Source organism: Elephas maximus, chromosome 13 (genome assembly GCF_024166365.1).
Source record: "Elephas maximus indicus isolate mEleMax1 chromosome 13, mEleMax1 primary haplotype, whole genome shotgun sequence".
In the NCBI taxonomy this organism is placed as follows: domain Eukaryota; kingdom Metazoa; phylum Chordata; class Mammalia; order Proboscidea; family Elephantidae; genus Elephas; species Elephas maximus.
The window spans coordinates 79,578,630-79,598,448 of record NC_064831.1 but is presented as its reverse complement, the minus strand read 5'-3'; the positions used below and the strand labels follow the sequence as shown (position 1 = coordinate 79,598,448).

Sequence of the window (19,819 nt, the reverse complement as noted above, 5' to 3'; positions counted from 1 at the left end):
AAATTACTAGATTATGTATTTGTTGGTTATTATGGGTAGATATTCTCATATACATGGTAAGCTATTTCAGTGCATAGTTTCAAATCTTTTTATTTCATGAAAGTTTTCTTAATATAGGTTTCAGTATTTTTCTGATCCTTGGCTTCGTTTTTCTCTCTCAGGAACTGTTAGTATTTGTATGTTTCATGTTCTTAGCCTCGCATCAATATTCGTCACTTTCTCTTTAATCCTCTTTATCTCTTTCTTCATTTCCTTAAATTTTAAAAATAGGTTTTTCTTGTCTAATTCGCTTAAGGCATTATTTGTTATATTTGCTCTTCTTGTGTTCCTTTAAGGCTTGGTTTTATTACTAAATCATGTTTTTCTTTTTATAATTATTTATTGAGTAGTCATCTCATTTCTGAGTTTTTATAATTTTTAGTTATGTTGTTTATATAATTTCTTCAAATATATGTTTTAAAAGTTTATTTATTTTGAAATAATTTATGCCTGTCAAAAAACAGTTGTAATAATAGTACCAAAAAAATCCTGTGTATCTTTCACCCAGGGTCTCCAAATGCTGACGTCTTACATAACCATAGTATAATTTTCAAAACCAGGAAATTAACGTTAATGCTCTAGTGTTCACTATGTTATATCATTCACATTTTACCAATTGCCACAATGATATCTTTTTTCCCAGAATTATAACATAGCATTTAGTAGTCATGTAATCTTCTTTTTTTAAAATAATATTTTATTGTGTTTTCAGTGAAAGTTTATACAGTAAATTAGGTTCCTGCTTGGCAATTTCTGCAGAAACTGTTCGGCAACATTAGTTATGTATTCCACGTTATGTCAACATTCTCTTTAACTGTGTTCTAGTTGTTCTGTTTCCAGTACTCTAGTTTCCCTGCCCCTTTATCTTCTCATCTTTGTTTTAGAATACTTTTGTTCTCATACAGATTTTTTTTTTTTAATGGAGCACCATACTCATGGATAACGTCCATTATTTTGTATACCGATCTATTATTTTGATAAAAGGTTACCTCAGGGGATAGTTTCAGTTCAAGGTTTAAAGAATGTCTCAGGGCAATAGTCTCAAGGAGTCATCCAGTCTCAACTGGTTCAATAAGAATGGGCTTTTGAAATTTCAGTTCTGTTCCACGTGTTTCTCCCATTCTTGCAGAATCCATTTATCGTGATCTTGATCAGGAAGAATGGTAGTGGTAGCTGGGCACCATCCAGTTCTTCTGGTTTTAGGGTAAATGAGGCCATGGCTTATGTAGAGTATTTGCTCTGTAGATAGTTTCTTCTCTGAGATTTTGGTTTCCTTCTTTCTCTTTTGCTCCCAATGAGTGGAGACCAATAGTTCTATCTTAGATGTCTGCTTGCAAACTTTTAAGACCCCAGATACTGCTCACCTCACTAGGATGCAGGACATAAACTCTGTGATGCCAATTGACAGAGTTGTCCTATGAGACTAAGGTCCTAAGTCTTCAAACCAGAAAACCATTCTCACAAGATGTTTGGTTATGTCTTAGAAGTATCTGTAACTGTGTCTTCTATGAATATATATGTGTGCATACACATATCTGTATGCACATGTACATATAGATACTTATATCTGTGCACACGTATGTACTTACCTGTACGTACCTGTATACGTATATGCCTATACACCTACATATGTGACCATATACTTGGTTTTGCTTATTTTTGGTGTTGTTGCCAAATTATAAATTTTATATCCATTAGCACAAACATTGTTTTCTCTTATGTCCTTCATAGTGGCATCATTTATTTTGGCAAAGCTGTGCTTATTACACCCACATTCTGTGCTGCTTTTCCCATCACCAAAGTTAACAAGTATTACACTTTTGATAGTGATTCCTCCCTCCCCACCTCCCCCCACTCATCCCTGGTAGCCACCAAGAGCATTGGTCTCTGTGTGTGTGTATATGTATATATATACACTCAGGAAGGCAAGAGTATATATATACATATATATACTCTTGTCTTCTTATAAAAGTGAGATAATACAGTATTTGTTCTTATGTGATTGACTTTTTTCACTCAGCATTATGTCCTCCAGATCCATCTAGGTTACAATATGTTTCACAAACTCATCTTTGTTCTTTATGGTTGCTTAGTATTCCATTGTCCACTGTATGTATGTATCACAATTTGCTTATCCATTTATTCATTGAAGGGTACTTAGGCCGTTTCCATTTTTTTGTTATTGGGAATAATACTGCAGTGATCATAGGTATGGATCGTTATGCCTTTTTAATTTCCTCCAAACTGAAATAGTTCCTCAGATTTTTGTTTATTTTTCTTGATCTTGACATGTTTGATGAGTATGGCTAGTTATTTATAGACCATACCTCAGTTTGGGTTTCCTTGATACTTTCTCATGGTTACATTCAGGTTTTGTATCTCTGCCCAAACACCACAGAGGTGATGTGCTTTCAGTGCACCGTATCAGGGAATGATGACATTACTACGTCTCCCCAGCGGTGGTGTTAACTATGGTCACTTGATTAAGGTGGTGTCTTCCAGGCTTCTCCACCACAAATATACTATTTTTCCTTTGGAATTAAAGGTGTTTTCACCCACTAATTTTACCATCCATTCATGATTCCTGCTTAAAGAGTCATTACTGTGATGTTTGCATAATAGTCAATTCATATGTTTTCCTGCATTCCTATATTTCTTGATTGGAATGCTCCTGGAAGGAAGAGCTATTCCTTCTCCCCTACATATTTGTTTATTTACTTATATCAGCGTGGACTTATCAATAGTTACTTTATTCTATGGGTTATAATATATTAATATCAGTATTCACTTTACTGTTCAAGTCTTAACAAATTTGGCAATTTGGGTGCCCTAAAATTTATTTTTGTGTCATTTCAACATGTTCCTGTTGTTTTTGAGTACTTTCTTACTTTCTCACACCACAATATGCTCCAGAGTAATATTTTCTTTTCTTGCCTTTTCTCTGGAACCAGGCATTTCTCCAAGAAGCCACGATTTCTTTTATTGGATAATAGTTCCTAGAAACTGAGATCTGCGCACTAGATGTATTCACTGCTATTACCCAAAACCAAACCAAACCCAGTGCCTTCGAGTCGGTTCCGACTCATGGCGACCCTGGGTATTATTATTTCTAGTTCGTTCCAGTGGATAGAGCTAGGAAATATATGTGTGAACACACATAGAAACATATATACACACATTCATATCTATTTACTTATATACCCATCTGTCTGTATAAAACTATGAGTTCAAGCTGATGCTTTAATATCACCGAATTAATTCTTTATTTGTAACTCCTTTCTCTGACAGTGAGAAAACTGATCATCATCAGTATTCATAATACATTTACTTATTTACTCAGGAATACACATAAAGTAATTTTAAAATTACTTGTTCAGAATTGCATACAACTGTGAAAAACAAATTTGTAGGATGTTCTTTTGCCTTTAGCTTTATAGCCTATAGTAAACATTTTGCTTTCTAAACTTGCTTCGATCAGTTCTCTTTTCCTTACTCTCCTCAGTGTTATTTGTTATAGAGATTGAGTTCATTTGTAACTGTAATCTACTTCATATTTGATCACATTTATTTATTTATTCATTTGAGTATGTGAAATATTTACACGGAACTATGCAAAAAAGGTGTACTCAGAGAAGTGTCACTCACCTAGTAGCCCTACTGCCAATTCCCATTCACCCATTTTTGTACCCATTTTCACCCACCTTCTGTATATAATAAATCTTAATAGTTTCTCATTTTTGTTCTTGTATTTTTTTTTTTTTTGCGCAAATGAATAGTATATGTTTTCTTGCATCTCTTTCTTTCTTATATTTGCTTATTTTTCACTTAACTGTATGTCCTGAAAATCAGTACTCCATAGTATCGGTTCATAGAGATCCTCCTTATTTTAATCTATTTTTTTAATAGCTCCATAGTACTCCATTTTATGGATGCACCATAGTTCACCACTCTCCCATAGGGGCAATTACTTTGTTTCCAGTGTTTTGCAATTACAACAATGTTGTAATGAATAAACACACATACACACACACAAAGCACCTTTGCAGTTTTTTTATTTTTCCAAAACATTGTACCAATTTTCATTATCACAAACAGTATGAAAGCACCTATTCCTTCACAGACTTGCCAACGAATATGTTCTCGTTAAAAAAAAAAAAAAAAAATGCTGACATATTGGTAGGGAAAGGATATCTCAGAGTTATTTTAATTTATATTTTTCTAATTATGAATAGGGTTGATTATCTTTTCACAGGTTTGAGGTGCATTTTTATATATTTTTCTGTGACTTGCCTCTTTGTGTTGTTTTTCTATCAGATTTTCATGTTTTGTTCATCAACTTTTAGAAGTCTTAATGTTTTGAAGATAGCTCTTTATTTGTGTATGTGTCACAAATATTTTCTCCTCGTTTTCCAGTTGTCTTTGACTTTGTGGATTTTTTTTTTGCTGTGCAAATTTTAAAACATTTTAAGTCTATCAAATTTACCTGTTTTTTTCTTTATCATTTCTGGGTTTTGAGTCATACTTGGAAAGCCTTTCTCGATGTGAACTTTAAAGAGGAAATAACCCATATTTTTTATTGGTCCTTGTATAGTCGACAGCACTGGATTTGGTTTTTTTTTGGTTTTTGTATAGTTTGTCCCTCTCTCCCTCCTTTCCTCCCTGCCTTCCTCCCTTCCTTCCTTTCATCCTTCCTTTCTCTGATACATTTGGAGTTTTTTTTTTTTATAATGTGAGATATGGATCTAAATTTATCTTTTTCTAAATAGCTACCCTGTTCACCATCTTCTCCATTTATTTAAAAATTCATCTCTGTGCCAGTAATTTGAGATGCCACTCTATCATATACTAAAAGTCCATATGCATTGGGCCTAATCCTGGGCTTTGTTTTTTAATTCATAGGCCTGTTTATTCATATGTCATCACCACACTGTTAAATTATGGGTGTTTTATAGCATGTTTTAACATCTGATAGTGCAAATTTCCCTTCATAAGTTTTCTTTATGATTTGATGCTGTTTTTTTCTTCTGAACTTTGGTATCAAGTTGTCCAGTGCCATACAAATTTTGTTGATTTATTTATTGGGATCGCATTAAATTTTAAATCAAATTAGGGAGAACTGACATCTTTTGGATGTTGTCTTATCTAAGAATCACGGACATCTTTCCATTTGTTTAAGTCTCCCTTTTTGTCTTTCAGAGTGTTTTATAATATTTTATAGTTGTATAGGCTTTGCATATTTCCTGTTTATTGCTAAGTATTTAATCTTTTTATGCTATTATAAATAATTTTCTTTACCACTATGGTGTTTTTTTAATGTATATAAAGACTATTGATTTCTCTGTGGTCATGTTATGTCCTGTTACCTTTCTAATTATTTTACTGTTTTAATTAGTTTTATCATTGATTCTGTAGGATTTTCCAGGTATATTGTTACATCATCTAAAAATATACATGGTTTCATGTTGTCTTTAACAATTCTTATGCTTCTAATTGATTTCTCTTGTTTAAGTGTGTTGGCTAATACGTCTAGTTATGTGTTGAATAGTGTGGATATAGTGGTCTTCATTAACTTCTTCATGATCTTTGTTGAATTTTTTCTGATGTTTAGCCATTAAGCAAGATATATATATATATATATATACATATAAATATATATATATATATATATATGTATGTATGTATATAGCCCTGGTGGCACAGTGGTTAAGCTTTCAGCTGCTAACCAAAAGGTCTGCAGTTCGAATCCACAGCCACTCCTTGCAGACTCTAGAGGGCAATTCTACTCTGTCATATAGGGTTGCTACGGGTAGGAGTTGACAGCAATGAATTCTTTTTTTTGGTATATAATATACCAAATTTATATATATATATATATGTTATGTACAACAGAACGAAACATTGCCCAGCCTGTGCCATCCTCACAATCGTTGTTATGCTTGAGCCCATTGTTGCAGCCACTGTGTCAGTCCATCTCCTTGAGGGTCTTCCTCTTTTTCACATGATGTCCTTCTCCAGGGACTGACTGTTCACTCCTGATAACGTTCCTAAAGTACCTGAGTCGTAGCATCACCATTCTTGCTTCTAAGGAACATTCTTATTGTACTTCTTCCAAGACAGATTCGTTCATTCTTTTCACAGTCCATGGTGTATTCAACAGTCTTCACCAACACCACAATTCAGAGGCATCAATTATTCTTCGGTCTTCTTTATTCATTGTCCAGCTTTTGCATACATACGAAGCGATTGAAAACACCATGGCTTGGGTCAGGCGTACCTTAATCCTTAAAGCGACACCTATCTTGCCTGCTGCTTCCATGGGTGTTGATTGTGAATCCGAGTAAAATGAAATCCTTGACAACTTCAGACTTTTCTCCATTTATCATGATGTTGCTTGAATTATGAGTTGTGAGTATTTTTGTTTTCTTTATGTTGAGGTGTAATCCATACTGAAGGCTGTGGTCTTTGATCTTTATTGGTAAGTGCTTCAAGTCCTCTTCACTTTCAGCAAGCAAAGTTGTGTCATCTGCATAGCATAAGTTGTTAATGAGTCTTCCTCCAATCTTGATATCCCATTCTTCTTCATATAATCCAGCTTCTCGGATTATTTGCTCAGCATACAGATTGTATAAGTATGGTGAAAGTATACAACCCTGACACACACCTTTCCTGACTTAAAACCATGCAGCATCCCCTTGTTCTGTTTGAACAACTGCCTCTTGATCTGTGTACAGTTTCCTCATTTCCATGCTTCAGAACGTTATCCATAATTTGTTATGATCCACACAGTTGAATGCCTTTGCATAGTCAATAAAACACGGGTAAACATATTTTTGGTGTTCTCTGCTTTCAGCCAGGATCCTTATAACATCAGCAATGATAGTCCTGGTTCCATGTCTTCTTCTGAAACTGGCCTGAATTTCTGGCAGTACCCTGTTGATATACTGCTGCAGCTGCTTTTGAATGATCTTCAGTAAAATTTTACTTGCCTGTGATTTTAGTGATATTGTTGGATAATTTCTTCATTCAGTTGGATCACCTTTCTTGGGAATAGGCATAAGTATGGATCTCTTCCACTGGGTTGGCCATATATATACACACACATATACATACATACGTATATATAAAATATATAGCAAGTCTTATTTCCTTGATGACTTTTACTTGGAATGTGTGTTGAATTTTTTCAAAGGCTTTTTTTTTTAGCGTTTATAATCATTAATTCTCAATTTAAAAAAATTATAATCTCTCCTTCTGACAACTTTTGGAGAGGAATATTAAAAATGTTTAAAATTTCAGAAATTAAATAAATCATTGTCACGCATACCTGGTAACTAAAACTAGCTGATTCAAAGCGCCAATTAGTTGTAATAGCTGACTTCAAGTGATAATTGGCTGGCTACTCTCAGAACCGGTGGCACAGTCTACAGTTGCATTGTTTGCTTGCTTCTGTATTTGGCAAACTGTTCACAGTGGGTCGCTGGTATCAAGGTAGATCTTTAGAAACATCCACCTTAGCGTGTCATCTGTTTCAGTGGGAGAAATACATATATTTGTTGAGTCAATTTTATATATAGGGTGGAGAACTGTGTATAAATATAAAATAAGTTGTTATATATACATCAAAACAAAACAATCCCATTGCCGTCAAGTTGATTCCAACTCACAGCAACCCCATAGAACTGATTTATACAAGTGATATTATGCAGCTCCCTCTGTATTGGCAACCAGGCTTGCCTGCCCCTTAATCAGGTCTGGACTGATTTCAGATGAAGTTGTCATCTTTTAAACTCTTCCATTGGATGTTTGAATGATATTATGAAATGAGACTTGTCAGAATAACTTAGAGAATCTTAATACTGTATTGGTTTTCAAATTGAAACATGCAAGGAACTAACACAATAATGGGAAAAATGGGGTAGTTGAATGGGGGGTTCTCTCTAAACGTTTAGGCTGGCCCTGTTCCTGGAGAAATGCTGGAGACACTAAATAGCATGAGTTTTAGGTTTCTGGAAGTATGGTGTCAATGACACTCCTTATGCAGTACATGGCCCCTTTGTAAATATTAATTTTCTTTCTGTGTGATGTTGTAGAAAGCACTACTTTCTACACAGTAATGTGCACGCAAATTCCCTGGGGAATGCAGACTCTGCCTCAGTAGGTCTGGGGTGGGACCGCAGATTCTGCATTTCTAATAAGCTCCCAGTGATGCTGATGCTGCTGGTCCACGGCCACACTTTGAGGGACAAGTAGTTTACATTTAGACTGACCTGGGTTCACTTGTCAACTTGGTACAATTTATTTAGTAAAGTTGACATTTGAATCCAGGCCAGTTCTTCCGGTCCATCTTTTAAAGTTCTCTGCTTTTCCATTTTTGGGCTCTGGGCTGATCAGGCCTCTGGTAACACATTCCTGGGTTCCCGGAGGTGTCGAGAAACACCTGGGGTTGGTCTCCTACTCTCTGGTTTATTGACTTAGAGCATTTTGTGTGGCAAAAATATCCCGTCCCTAGCAATCCCGGTTGTTTTGAGCTTTACAGCTATGCCCTTAAGATGAAGCTGTCTTTTGTTTTGACTGTTTTCTTCTCTTTGTCAGTCCAAACAATGTTTATGTGGGAAGTTCTGGTTGTGATGCTAGGTTGATAGTGCCCCATGCTGTTAGTCACCTTCCTGAAGCATCTGCATCTCTTTTCCTTTTTAAATATCCCCCTCCTGCACCCGGGCTGCCTCTCATTATGAGGATGTGCAGTGAGTGGTGAAGCCAATTGCAAAATCTCAGTCACAAAATCTGCCTCTCTTTAGACTTCAGACCTTGCTATGCTGGGGGCGCTAATATTATCAATCCTGGCTGCGTTCATTGAGTCTGATGGTTCCTGTCTCTCCATTTATCAGTCACAGATGGATGGGGAATTTTTGAATCATTTTCTTTTCTGACTGTGGCTTTATAGATTCTCTTTTAGGAAGCCACTCAATTTTCCTCTCTTTCTCTGACTGTGCTCCTCTCTTTGTTTCAGGGTTCCTGGTAGTTCAGGGTCTGCTTGTCAATGTGCTGGGTTATATTACCTGTTTCCTAGCCTCTAGCCCTGGTGGTCCCAGCTCTTAGCGGATAAATGGAGCCCACAATTAGTGTTAAAAGAGTGCTGTATAAGAAATATCATTTCCCTGTAGGCTGTCTAGCTCTTGAGGATGCCACACAGTGTGTGGCTTCTGCTCAGTGACCCGTTAGTTAAGACTGGCACTACTGATTCACTGGCAATTTCAACTGAAATGCTTTTGTTTAGGTCGTATAATGATCATATTTTCTGGGGATCAGAGGCCTTTTTGTTTTTAAATAAGAGAAGTGATATGTCCTACCAAAAACTGGAAGCTTAAAGGATAGAGACTTTCTAGATATTGGCTGTAAATGCCTAAGACGAGCAGGAAGATAACCTGTATGTAGGAAACAAGCAGAGGTGAAAACCGCGGTGGTGCTGCCTGAGGCTGGGTGGAGAGTGCATGTCCCACCTAAAAATATCCCAAATCAGTTGCCGTCAAGCCGACTCCAACTCATGGTGACCCTCGTGTGTCAGAGTAGAGCTGTGCACTATAGAGTTTTCAGTGGTTGATATTTTGGAAGTAGATTGCCAGACCTTTCTTCTGAGGTGCTGCTGGGTGGACTTGAACCTCCAATCTTTTGGTTAGCATCAGAGCCCATTAACCATCTGCACCACCCAAAACTGAAAAATCAAACCCGTTGCCCTTGAGTCAGTTCTGACTCATGGAGACCCCATGTGTGCAGAATAGAACTGTACTTCATAGTGTTTTCAAGGCTGTGACCCTTTGGAAGCAGATTGCCAGGACTTTCTTCCAAGGTGCCCCTGGATGGATTTGAACTGCCAGATTTTCAGTTAGTAGCTGAGTGCTTAACTATTTGTGCCACCCAGGGACTCCTTATACCACCCAGGGGCTCCAAAAACATCCAAAGTAAATACAAAATAATTAGGCTCAGTTCTGCTCAAGGATCCCAGCTTTGCCACGCATCCTAGAATTTGAGCCTTAGGCCTTATATGACCAACCATCTTGGTTTGCCTAGGATGGAAGGGTTTCCTGGGCTGCGGATCAGGGCTAAAAATGGGACATTCCCAGATAGAATGAATAGTTGGTCCCCCTAGATCAAGCACACTCTGTGCATATAAGCCTTATTTTAAATAATATGCTATATTTAAACTGAAACTATTAAAAAAAAAATGAGGAGGACTAGTTGAATCAAGTGACTTCACCTGTGAACACCAAAAGGAAGCTTTTGGGGTTTTTCATAAGTTTGCAATTTTCAGGGGAAGAAAAATAACAATGATCATCATTTTATTTCCTTACAAGCAAAGCAGGACTTCAAATTCTATTTGAGGGATGACCACTTTTCAGAAATTATAGACACTGAATCTATTGCCAGCCAGTCATAGCTGTCCATCTGCTAACTCTCTGCACATAGAGGAAGCAGCTGTCATTTCAGAAATGCTACAGTAGATAATAAGGTAGGGTGCTTTTTATCTTCAAATGCTTAAAACAAATCCCTGGGAAAAGCAGCAGCAGTTCCTATGATTGAACGAATATCCGATATTATTAACACAAAATGTCAAATGGATTTGGAGATTTGGAGCAAATGGATTTGCTTTAAAAGGAAAAACACTCAAGGTAGGTGTACACATATTGTAATAATCTGCAATCGCATAGATACAGGAACTGTTGAAGCCATAGGCACACACACAGATACTCTCAAAACCATAGCCGCACAGAGCCCAGACCACACATACAAACAGAGAGGCTAGCCAAATCCACACAACCTACATACATATACCAAAGGATTGTGCCATTGCCTCTACCCCTGCAAAACAAACAAACAAAACTGGCCTGAGACTAAAAGCTTCCTAACTTCTGTGTGTCTCACATTGTCCTAATTTCTCTCCAGTTCTGTGCACTCAGATAATATTAAATCTCATGCTCCCCTTCGCACTGTTTAACAGCCCAAGTCCAATCACCAATTTCTATTGACTATTTCTTTCCTTTTTTTTCCTCCTAGGTAAATTCTTCCTTTTGAGTTCTATTGCCTCTACCCTTAAGTGTGTGCGTGTCAACTTGTACTTAAAACTGACTGTAGCCTTTTGTCTGGGAGTCTTAGCCAAGATTTTTCTCCCTTCCATTCTACCTGCATATGGCTACCTCATTATTTTTCATAAGGTGTAAAAATTAGGGTGAGGTATAAGACCAGTGAACATAATCAAAGTTGCGCTGAGCATTCCTGAGCATTATAAATGTAAATACAGATGTGGAAACTGATGTGGATGTGTGAGTGAATATAGATGTGGACATGGACACGAACACAGACAAAGACATAGATATATTGTTGTTGTTAGTCACTACCAAGTCAGCTTCAGCTCATGGCGACCCCATGTACAACAGAATGAAATGGTATGCTCAAGTCCATTGTAGTCAGCATGCATTTTGAGTTCTGTGGGAGCCATAGGGTTTTCATTGGCTAATTATCAGAAATAGATTGCCAGGCTTTTCTTTCTAGTTTGCCTTAGTCTGGAAACTCCAGTGAAACCTGTCCACCATGGGTCACCCTGGTGATATTTGAAATTCTGGTGGCATAGCTTCAAGCATCATAGCAACACATAAGCCAGTAGTACAACAAATTGACAGATGGGTGGTGGAGCTATAGATATATAGATATTTCTCCATGAAGATATCTAAAATAGATATCATTTCATTTGACGCTCAAATAATCCTAGGAGGTATGCATGCTTTATATAACCATTTCAGGAGGTAGCATATGATCAAAAACCGATGGTACCGAAGAAAGAAGTCCAAGCTTCACTGAAGGTATTGGTAAACAACAAGCCTCCAGGAACTGACAGGATACCAACTGAGATGTTTCAATAAATGGATGCAATGCTAGAAGTGCTCACTTGTCAATGTCAAAAAATTTGGAAGATAGCTACCTGGCCAACCGACTGCAAGAGATCCAAATATGTGCCCATTCTAAAGAAAGGTGATCCAACAGAATGCAGAAATTATTGGACAATATCATTAATATCACACACAAGTAAAATTTTGCTGAAGATAATTTAAAAAAGGGTTGCAGCAGTACTTCGACAGGGAACTGCTAGAAATTCAAGCCAGATTCACAAGAGGATGTGGAAAGAGGGATATCATTGCTGATGTCAAATGGATCTAGGCTGAAATCAGAGAATACCAGGAAGGTGTCTACCTGTTTCTTTTCATTTTGAGTCGTGCCACATGAGCAAATGAAAGTCCTGAAAGCTTGACCCCATCCACATCATGAAGGTTGACTTTACTTTGAGGAGGCAGCTCTTCCCCCGTTGTGTTTTGAGTGCCTTCCAACCTGAGGGTCTCATCTTCCAGCACTATGTCAGACAATGTTCTGCTGCTATTCGTAAGGTTTCCACTGGCTAATTTTTCAGAAGTGGACAGCCAGGTCCTTCTTCCTAGTCTGTCTTAGTCTGGAAGCTCAGCTGAAATCTGTCCACGATGGGTGAGCCTGCTGGTATTTGAAATACCATTGGCATAGCTTTCAGCATCACAGCAACACACAAGCCACCACAGTACGACAAACTGACAGATGTGTGGTGCGTATGTATATATACATATACCAAAAAAAAAAAAAAAAAAAACCCGTTGCCGTGGAGTGGTTCTGACTCAGAGCGGCCCTATAGGGCACAGAAGAACTGCTTCATAGGGTTTCCAAGGAGTGGCTGGTGAATTCGAACTGCTGACCTTTTTGTTAGCAGCTGAGCTCTTAACCACTAAGTCACCAGGGTTCCATACACATATATACCTATATATGTGTGTGTGTATGTACTACTTTCTTTGCATATGAAAGTATTGACTCTCGAAGAGCCTTCAAATCCCATAGCTGGTGACAGAGCTGGTAGTTGGAGCTAGTTCTTCGTACCCAAAGCTCTAGCTTGCTCTGGTTGCAGCATAAAATTTTATTTTTTTCTATTTTGGGGATTTAGAATCTAGAATGCATTTCTGCTATGTGGTAACCTATGAGCCTTTTCCATGTAGATATTGCCCCTGAACTTGGCCTTCATGGAGCACATTGAAAGAGGAGGTAGAGACAGTTGACACAGAATGCTGGCTACAGGACACATATAATGCCTGCATTTTCATTTACTCAAACAGAAGCGCTTTTAATGGACCTAGACTGATTTCATCACTTTCATGATACAAAGGAAAAAAAAGAAAAAATCCCCAGTATTGATGAGAATTCAGGTCAAGGCAAGGAGAACCACAGAGTAGTTAAAGAGGAGGCCCTGGGATGTGTTTGCAAGTGCCTTGATTTGAGAAAAGAAATTCATTTAAACATAGCAGATATGCCCAGGGACTCCTGCTCCTTCTTGCTGCTGTCTGCTTTAAGATCTGCTTTATATTTTCCCTTCATCCGTGTGTGCCAGGCAAAACAGATAAAACCGAATTCTAGATGTCATTGCTATTAGAAAGAGGAAGGGAGGGAAAAAAGCAAGAAAAGAGCAAAAAAAAAAAAAAAAAAGTCAGGGAGATGCACAAAACCTACCATTTCTGAAGTCAAAATATTTTAATGGTGAGATCAGACTAAATGATTAAACTAAAGATTTTCGGTTTCCAGTGAGCTGTAAGAGGGTACTGACAAGCAGCAGGAAGCTAATATTTAAAGATAATTTCAGAAACATGAAGATGAGAAAGCAGTGAAAGGAGGAGGCTGAAACTTCTTCCTTCTACCTTCAAGATTTATTGAAAATAGTGTTGTTTTCTTTAAATAGAAAACTCACCTGATTCTACATTTAAACACTGCTGCATTTATTCATTCCAACCTATTTACTAAATATCAATCCTGACACCGTTACTATATTGGGGATTGGATGGTAAGAGACTGTCTCTGCCCTCAGGAAGCCTATAGTCTAGTGGGGAAGAAAAGAAAGCATCTCAAATGGTTTTATAAGCGCTCTGATTAGGAGTCATCAGGATGGGATATAATGGTCTTCAGACCCCTGGGTGACACAAACAGCTTGGGCTTGACTAATAACCAAAAGGCTGGTGGTTCAATGCTACCCAGCAGCACCACAGAAGAAAGGCCTAGCAATCTGCTTCCGTAAAAATTATAAGGTTATTCCCAAGAAAACCCTATGGAACTCGGTTCTACTCTGTAACATATGGGGTCACTATGAGTTGGAATCAACTCAATGGCGGTGGGGTACTGGTCTCGTGCATCAGGGAAAATTTCCCTGCAGGGCTGATCCCCTGAAATTTGAATAGGAACAAAGGAATGTAAAAGGGGGGAGTCCCAGCAAAGGCACAGCAAGCACAATTATGCCGAGGGGACTGTGAGCAATTTGACCAGCTGGAGGAAGAACAGGGCGGGGAGGGGGGGACTATCAGGGCCAGGTGATGGAGATACTGTACCACCCCCACCCCCAATCTGGAGCACCTTGCTTGTTAACCCTGTTGAATAAATATCTTAACAGGACTCCTGGGAAACCCCCTGCCCCTGAGAATGGGCTACACTTGGTAATCTCTGGTGGTGATGGGCTTCCAGGATGTCCTTACTTCATAGTTCATCATCTTAGTTTCCTCTCTCTGAATTGCAGTCAGAGCTGTCACTAACCAGCTGTGCCACCTTTGTAAAATCACTCGATATTTTAAAGTGTGAATATCCCCATTTCCAAATGAAGAGATATATGATTTTGAGCTCATTTCTAAATCTGATGTACCATGATGGTGTATTTGAAAAAGGTACTTTCTGAGTACATGTCAAGCTTTTTGTGTCATCTATATGGATCAGGAGGGAAGCAACACGATCACGGAAAGAGCGTATGAGTCAGAAGAAAACAGACCTGGTGGAAAGCCTACTTCTTAGTTGTGTGCCCTTGGGCCATTTATTAATCATATCTAAGTCCCAGGGCTAACTACCAATACCATATGTAACACACAGTTTCCCAGATTGACCTCTACTTAATTTTGTGTAGAACTGATGCGACCAGAGCCTAGAGAAATTTACCAATTTCCTTTTCCATGGATCTATATAGCATGGAATTACATTTCCCAAACTTCACCCTAAAACTCTGATAACTCATTATCAAGTCAAATATGTTTCTAGTTCTTTTTGGTACTGTCAGTAATCATGACACTTTGGGAGCTTAAGGACAGATCTGCAGATTTCCGGACATCTGCAATTGATGCCAAATGGGCAGAAGTCAAGTGAGAAAATGGATTCATTAGTTTGTTTGTCTTGTGGAGCTTTATTTTCTCAAGTTATTTTCTTCTAAATATGTATTTATTTGTTTCTCGTTTGTTCCTTTAGTCACAGATGCTCACTGAGAGGGGAGGATCTGAACAGGCAATGGCTCTTGCCCAGTGCTCATCTCCAGCCCACAATTTACCATGCGAAAGGACTCCTCTACTACCTGAGCAGTATTGGCCGAAGCCCCGTGGTGAGTGGCTCTTGACTGGTTGCTTCCACCTTCTAGGAGGCAGACTACTTTTAGGTGTTGGTATGAATTGAATTCTGTCCCCAAAAAGTTAAGTTGAAGTCCAAACTCCTGTTACCTGTGAATATGACCTTGTTTGGACATAGTCTTTAAAGATGTTATCAGTTAACATGAGGTCACAGCAGGTCCTAATCCCATCCGAGTGCATCCTTATAAAAGAGGAGAAGAGACACGGAAAGACAGGCAGAGGGAGATGGTCACGTGAAGGTGCACCTACGTGCCAAGGAACATTTGGGGCTACTAGAATCTCGGAGAGACAAGAAAGGATTTTTCCCTAGAGTCTTCAGAGGGAGCATGGCCTGGCTGACATGTTGACAGAATTCTAGCCTTCAGTACTGTGATACAATAAATTGCTGTTGTTTAAATTCACCCACCTTATGATAGTTTGTTACAGTAGCACTAGGAAACTAACATGGTTGTCAAGGCAAGAAAACCAAATACAGACCAAAAACCTGTGTGTGACAAGCGTCTATGGTGGTGAACCGTTGATTTAATACTCATCAGTGAAAACTGGGCAAGAAATTGCAGTTCACCCTATTCCTGGGACTTTATTTTTCTAGTTTTTGGATGAGAAAGAAAATGGACATACCTATTAAATAGTATTTGGAAAAAATCCTCTAGGTCTTCATGTTCAACTAATATTTATTGAATTCTAAAGATGACTCAAGTATTGTTCTAGATACTTTTATATGTGGGATTTTTCCCCAAGCCTCTAGTAACTGTGCAATTGATGAAAAACAGATAATTTGAAACAAGAGGCCATGGCTCAAGATAAGAAAGAAGAATATAGTAGCTGAGTAACTGTATAAAAACATTTATTGACTGCAAACTGTGAACATAGCTTTTTGCAAAAGTGTGGAGGGGTATATATCCTAATTAAGAGTCCTTACCTCACTGAGGGAACTTAAAATAGAGTGGAAAAGCTCACAGATTGGACAACTCAAATAATCACCTCAAGCATTAACCACTCTTTGAACATTTATTACGTGACCAAACAGGGGCACATACATGTATCCAATTAATATTTTTTGAAAAAGAAAGGATGACTATCTAATATGTAATCTTATTTAAACCTCAAAAGAGATTAAAAGGTAAAGCGATTTCTCTGGGGTCACTGGGAAATGTATAGCTGAGTTAGGGTTCAGCTCTGATCTGTTTTCCACCCTGAAGCTCTGCCTTCATTCATCACTTATTCTCTGAAAGAGTGCATTGGAGACCCCACAAGGCTGCCCTCAAATTCGGTGATTCACTAGAAGGACTCATAGGAAGTTGTTATGTTCATGGTTATGGTTTATTCCTGTAAACATATAAATTAAAAGGTAAAAGATGCATAGGACAGAGTTCAGGACAGGCAAAGTGCAATCTCTCAGTTGTCCTCTCACAGAAGAGTTGTATGGACAGTACTTCATTCTCCCAGCAACAATGTGAATAATGTGTGATAACACAAAGTATTGCCAACCAGGGAAGCTCACTCAAGGCTCGGTATGCAGGGTTTTTATTGGAGGTCAGTCACATAGGCATGGGGCACGCTGCATGGCTGATCATAGTTACTGAGTCTCCAGCCCCTCCAGAGGTCAAACTGATACGCCATGGCCCAAGACCTCCACCATAAATCACATTGTTAGCCAAGGTAAACAAAGATACTCCTTTCATGCAAGGTATTTCAAGAGCTTAGAGATTATCTCCCTGGAGCCAGTCAAGGGCTAGATCTGTCTTTGGAATATGCAGGATTTGAACACCCGAGACCTGCTAAACCAACCAAGTATTATCACACATGAGGAAAGTACATCGTTTTCCTTTAAGAATCCTGGTTCTACACTAGGGTTAAAATGTACAGTACTCTCAAGCCGACCCACCATATCTAAGCAGGCACTGGAATACCTGCAGTCTACTGTCTGGAAGCAAGCTCAGGTCTGTATAACAGGCCACCTATCTTATGATAAAGATCTGGAGAAGGAATGTCTCTCTGAGTGGGAAGCCTTAGCCCCCAGGAGGAGAGAGAAACTTACAAAGAAAGAGCTCCCCACCTGATAACACATTTAAACACACGCACATACTCAACCCACAACAAACAGGATTCCTCTCTGCACTGACAACCTCTAATTGAAGAGCAGAACATTTATTTTAAAGTGTGGCAGGTGAAAGCCTTGTTTAAAAATATAAATAAACATTAATTAGCTATAAACATGACAGCCACAGACTTGCTTCCTGCTGGGACCATCTGAGAGGTGGGTGAGAAACAGCTGAGTACTAAATGCTATTCAAAGTGTTACAAAGCTCTCTAATGGGTTCAGCATCACCTTTTAGTTACCTACAAGGGTGTATTTAACCAACCTCCTGCTGGTAGCAGAAGCACTGTCACTCAGTCAACACTCAGACTGGGAAGATTTCTATCTTGTCAAGACTGACTTCTTGGGCTACATGATCTGTGACTCTGCCTAGCCTCTGGCTTTTACGAAATTTTTTTCTGAGGCTTTGGGAAGTCTCTTTCTCATGGCTAGGACGTTCTCCTTGCTCTAAATGGTACTCAGGCCTTTGCCTATTGTTCAGTGGAATAACCTGAACTCCCAGGAGAATGAGAATATGGGACAGTTAGAGAAAGTGGTGCCCTCACACTGCAGGATGTTGCTGAAGACCAGTCAGATCATTCATATTTACAGGCAACATTCACGTATTGTTTCATCCATTCATCTACCCATTCATCCATCCGGGCAGTCATCCATTTGTCCATCCATTTAAACCATACATGTATAATTACTGTGCCAGGTACCAGGGACATAAAGCAAAAAATAAATAAAATAAATAAAATTGTACTTTTCTTGGAGGAGCTCACAGTTTATTCCAGTAGAAAGTGCAGTCAGGGTTGCAAAGAATCCAATGTAATACAAAGTAGTTAATACTATTAAAAAAAGGCTCATGTGAGGTGTTGCATGGAGACAAAGAGGTGAGTCATTTTCCCTCAGGCTTATAGCAACTAGAGACTGGAGGTGCCATTTGAGCTGGGTCTTGAAGGATGAATTAAGAGTTTCTCTTAGTTTTTATTCTAGTAAGGTTGAGAAATAGTGTTTCTTCAGAGTGTCTAACAGGCCTCACTGTGGTATCTTAAGTCTTGAATCTCTATGCTTGGAGTCATGGCCAGGGCAGAGGAAAGCAAGTTTCTCATTTCACTGGTGGAAGATGTTCATCAGATATACCACATTATCCTTCTTGTGGATCCTTTCCCATTTCTTGAATGCTAATTCTCTCTTCTGTTTGTTAGAAGGTCAGGAAATACGTTCCAGATATTGGATCCCAAAGCCCAGATGCAAGAAAATTTTGGTGTATTCATATATTGGAATAGTACTCAGAAACTAAAACAAAAAACAGTGAACTACTGATATACTTAATGACATGGTGGAATCTCAAAAAACATTATGTTGAAAGAAATAAGCTAAACTCTAAAGAGTACATACTCAAGGTTTCTATTTATATGAAGTTCAAGATCAGGTAAAACTAATCTGTTTGGTGATAGAAATCAGAACAGCAGTTGCCTCTGGAATAGAAAATTGATTAGAAGGGGCCAAGTAGGAGCTTTCTAGGGTGATGGAAATGTTCTAAATCTTGATTGAAAAGCTTGTAACTGAAACTCATTGAACTGCACACTCAGGATCTGTGTGTTTCACTATACCCACCAACCCACTGCCTATAGGTATACATTTATGTAAATAGAGAAAGTAAAAATAAATCAAAGACCAGTCACAGCTTTGAAATGCAATTGGGAATCAAAGGGAGCTGCCTGAAATAACATCGACCAGTGTAGTTGTTGTCAGTTGCCATCAAGTCGGTGCCCATTCATAGTGACCTTATGTGTGAACAGAACAAGACATTGCTACGTCCTGTACCATCTTCATCATTATTGGTATGTTTGAGACCGTTGTTGCAGCTATTGTGTCAATGCATCTTATGGAAGATTCCCCTGGTCTTTGCTGGCCATCTACTTTATGAAATGTGATGTCCTTTTCTTGTGACCGGTCTTTCCTGATGATGTATCCGAAGTACGAGAGTCAAAGTATCCCCATCCTTGCTCCTAGAAACATCCTGGTAGTATTACTTCTAAGAAAGATTTGTCTGTTTGATCAGTGTAGAGGTGTACAAGCCTAGCTAAGGAAGGTGTCTTTGCCAGAAAAGAGTACAGAGGCTGTAGAAAGATAACTCTTTGGAAGTTAGAAAGATTCAGCCAGAGAGAAGCCACCCAAGAAGAGAAGCCTGTAGATTCAG

General features: G+C 38.5%; 1 protein-coding gene across 9 annotated transcripts in view; it reads left to right on the top strand.

Annotated features, from left to right (window-relative positions):
• The window catches only part of AGBL1 (AGBL carboxypeptidase 1), a 1,130,253-nt gene that overhangs the window by 524,308 nt on the left and 586,126 nt on the right, over positions 1 to 19,819 (top strand). For all 9 annotated transcript variants that reach the window (XM_049905901.1, XM_049905902.1, XM_049905900.1 and 6 more), the window contains one exon: positions 15,376 to 15,505. In XM_049905901.1, coding sequence (XP_049761858.1) covers positions 15,376 to 15,505 — 130 coding nt within the window. The remainder of the gene's footprint in view (positions 1 to 15,375; positions 15,506 to 19,819) is intronic.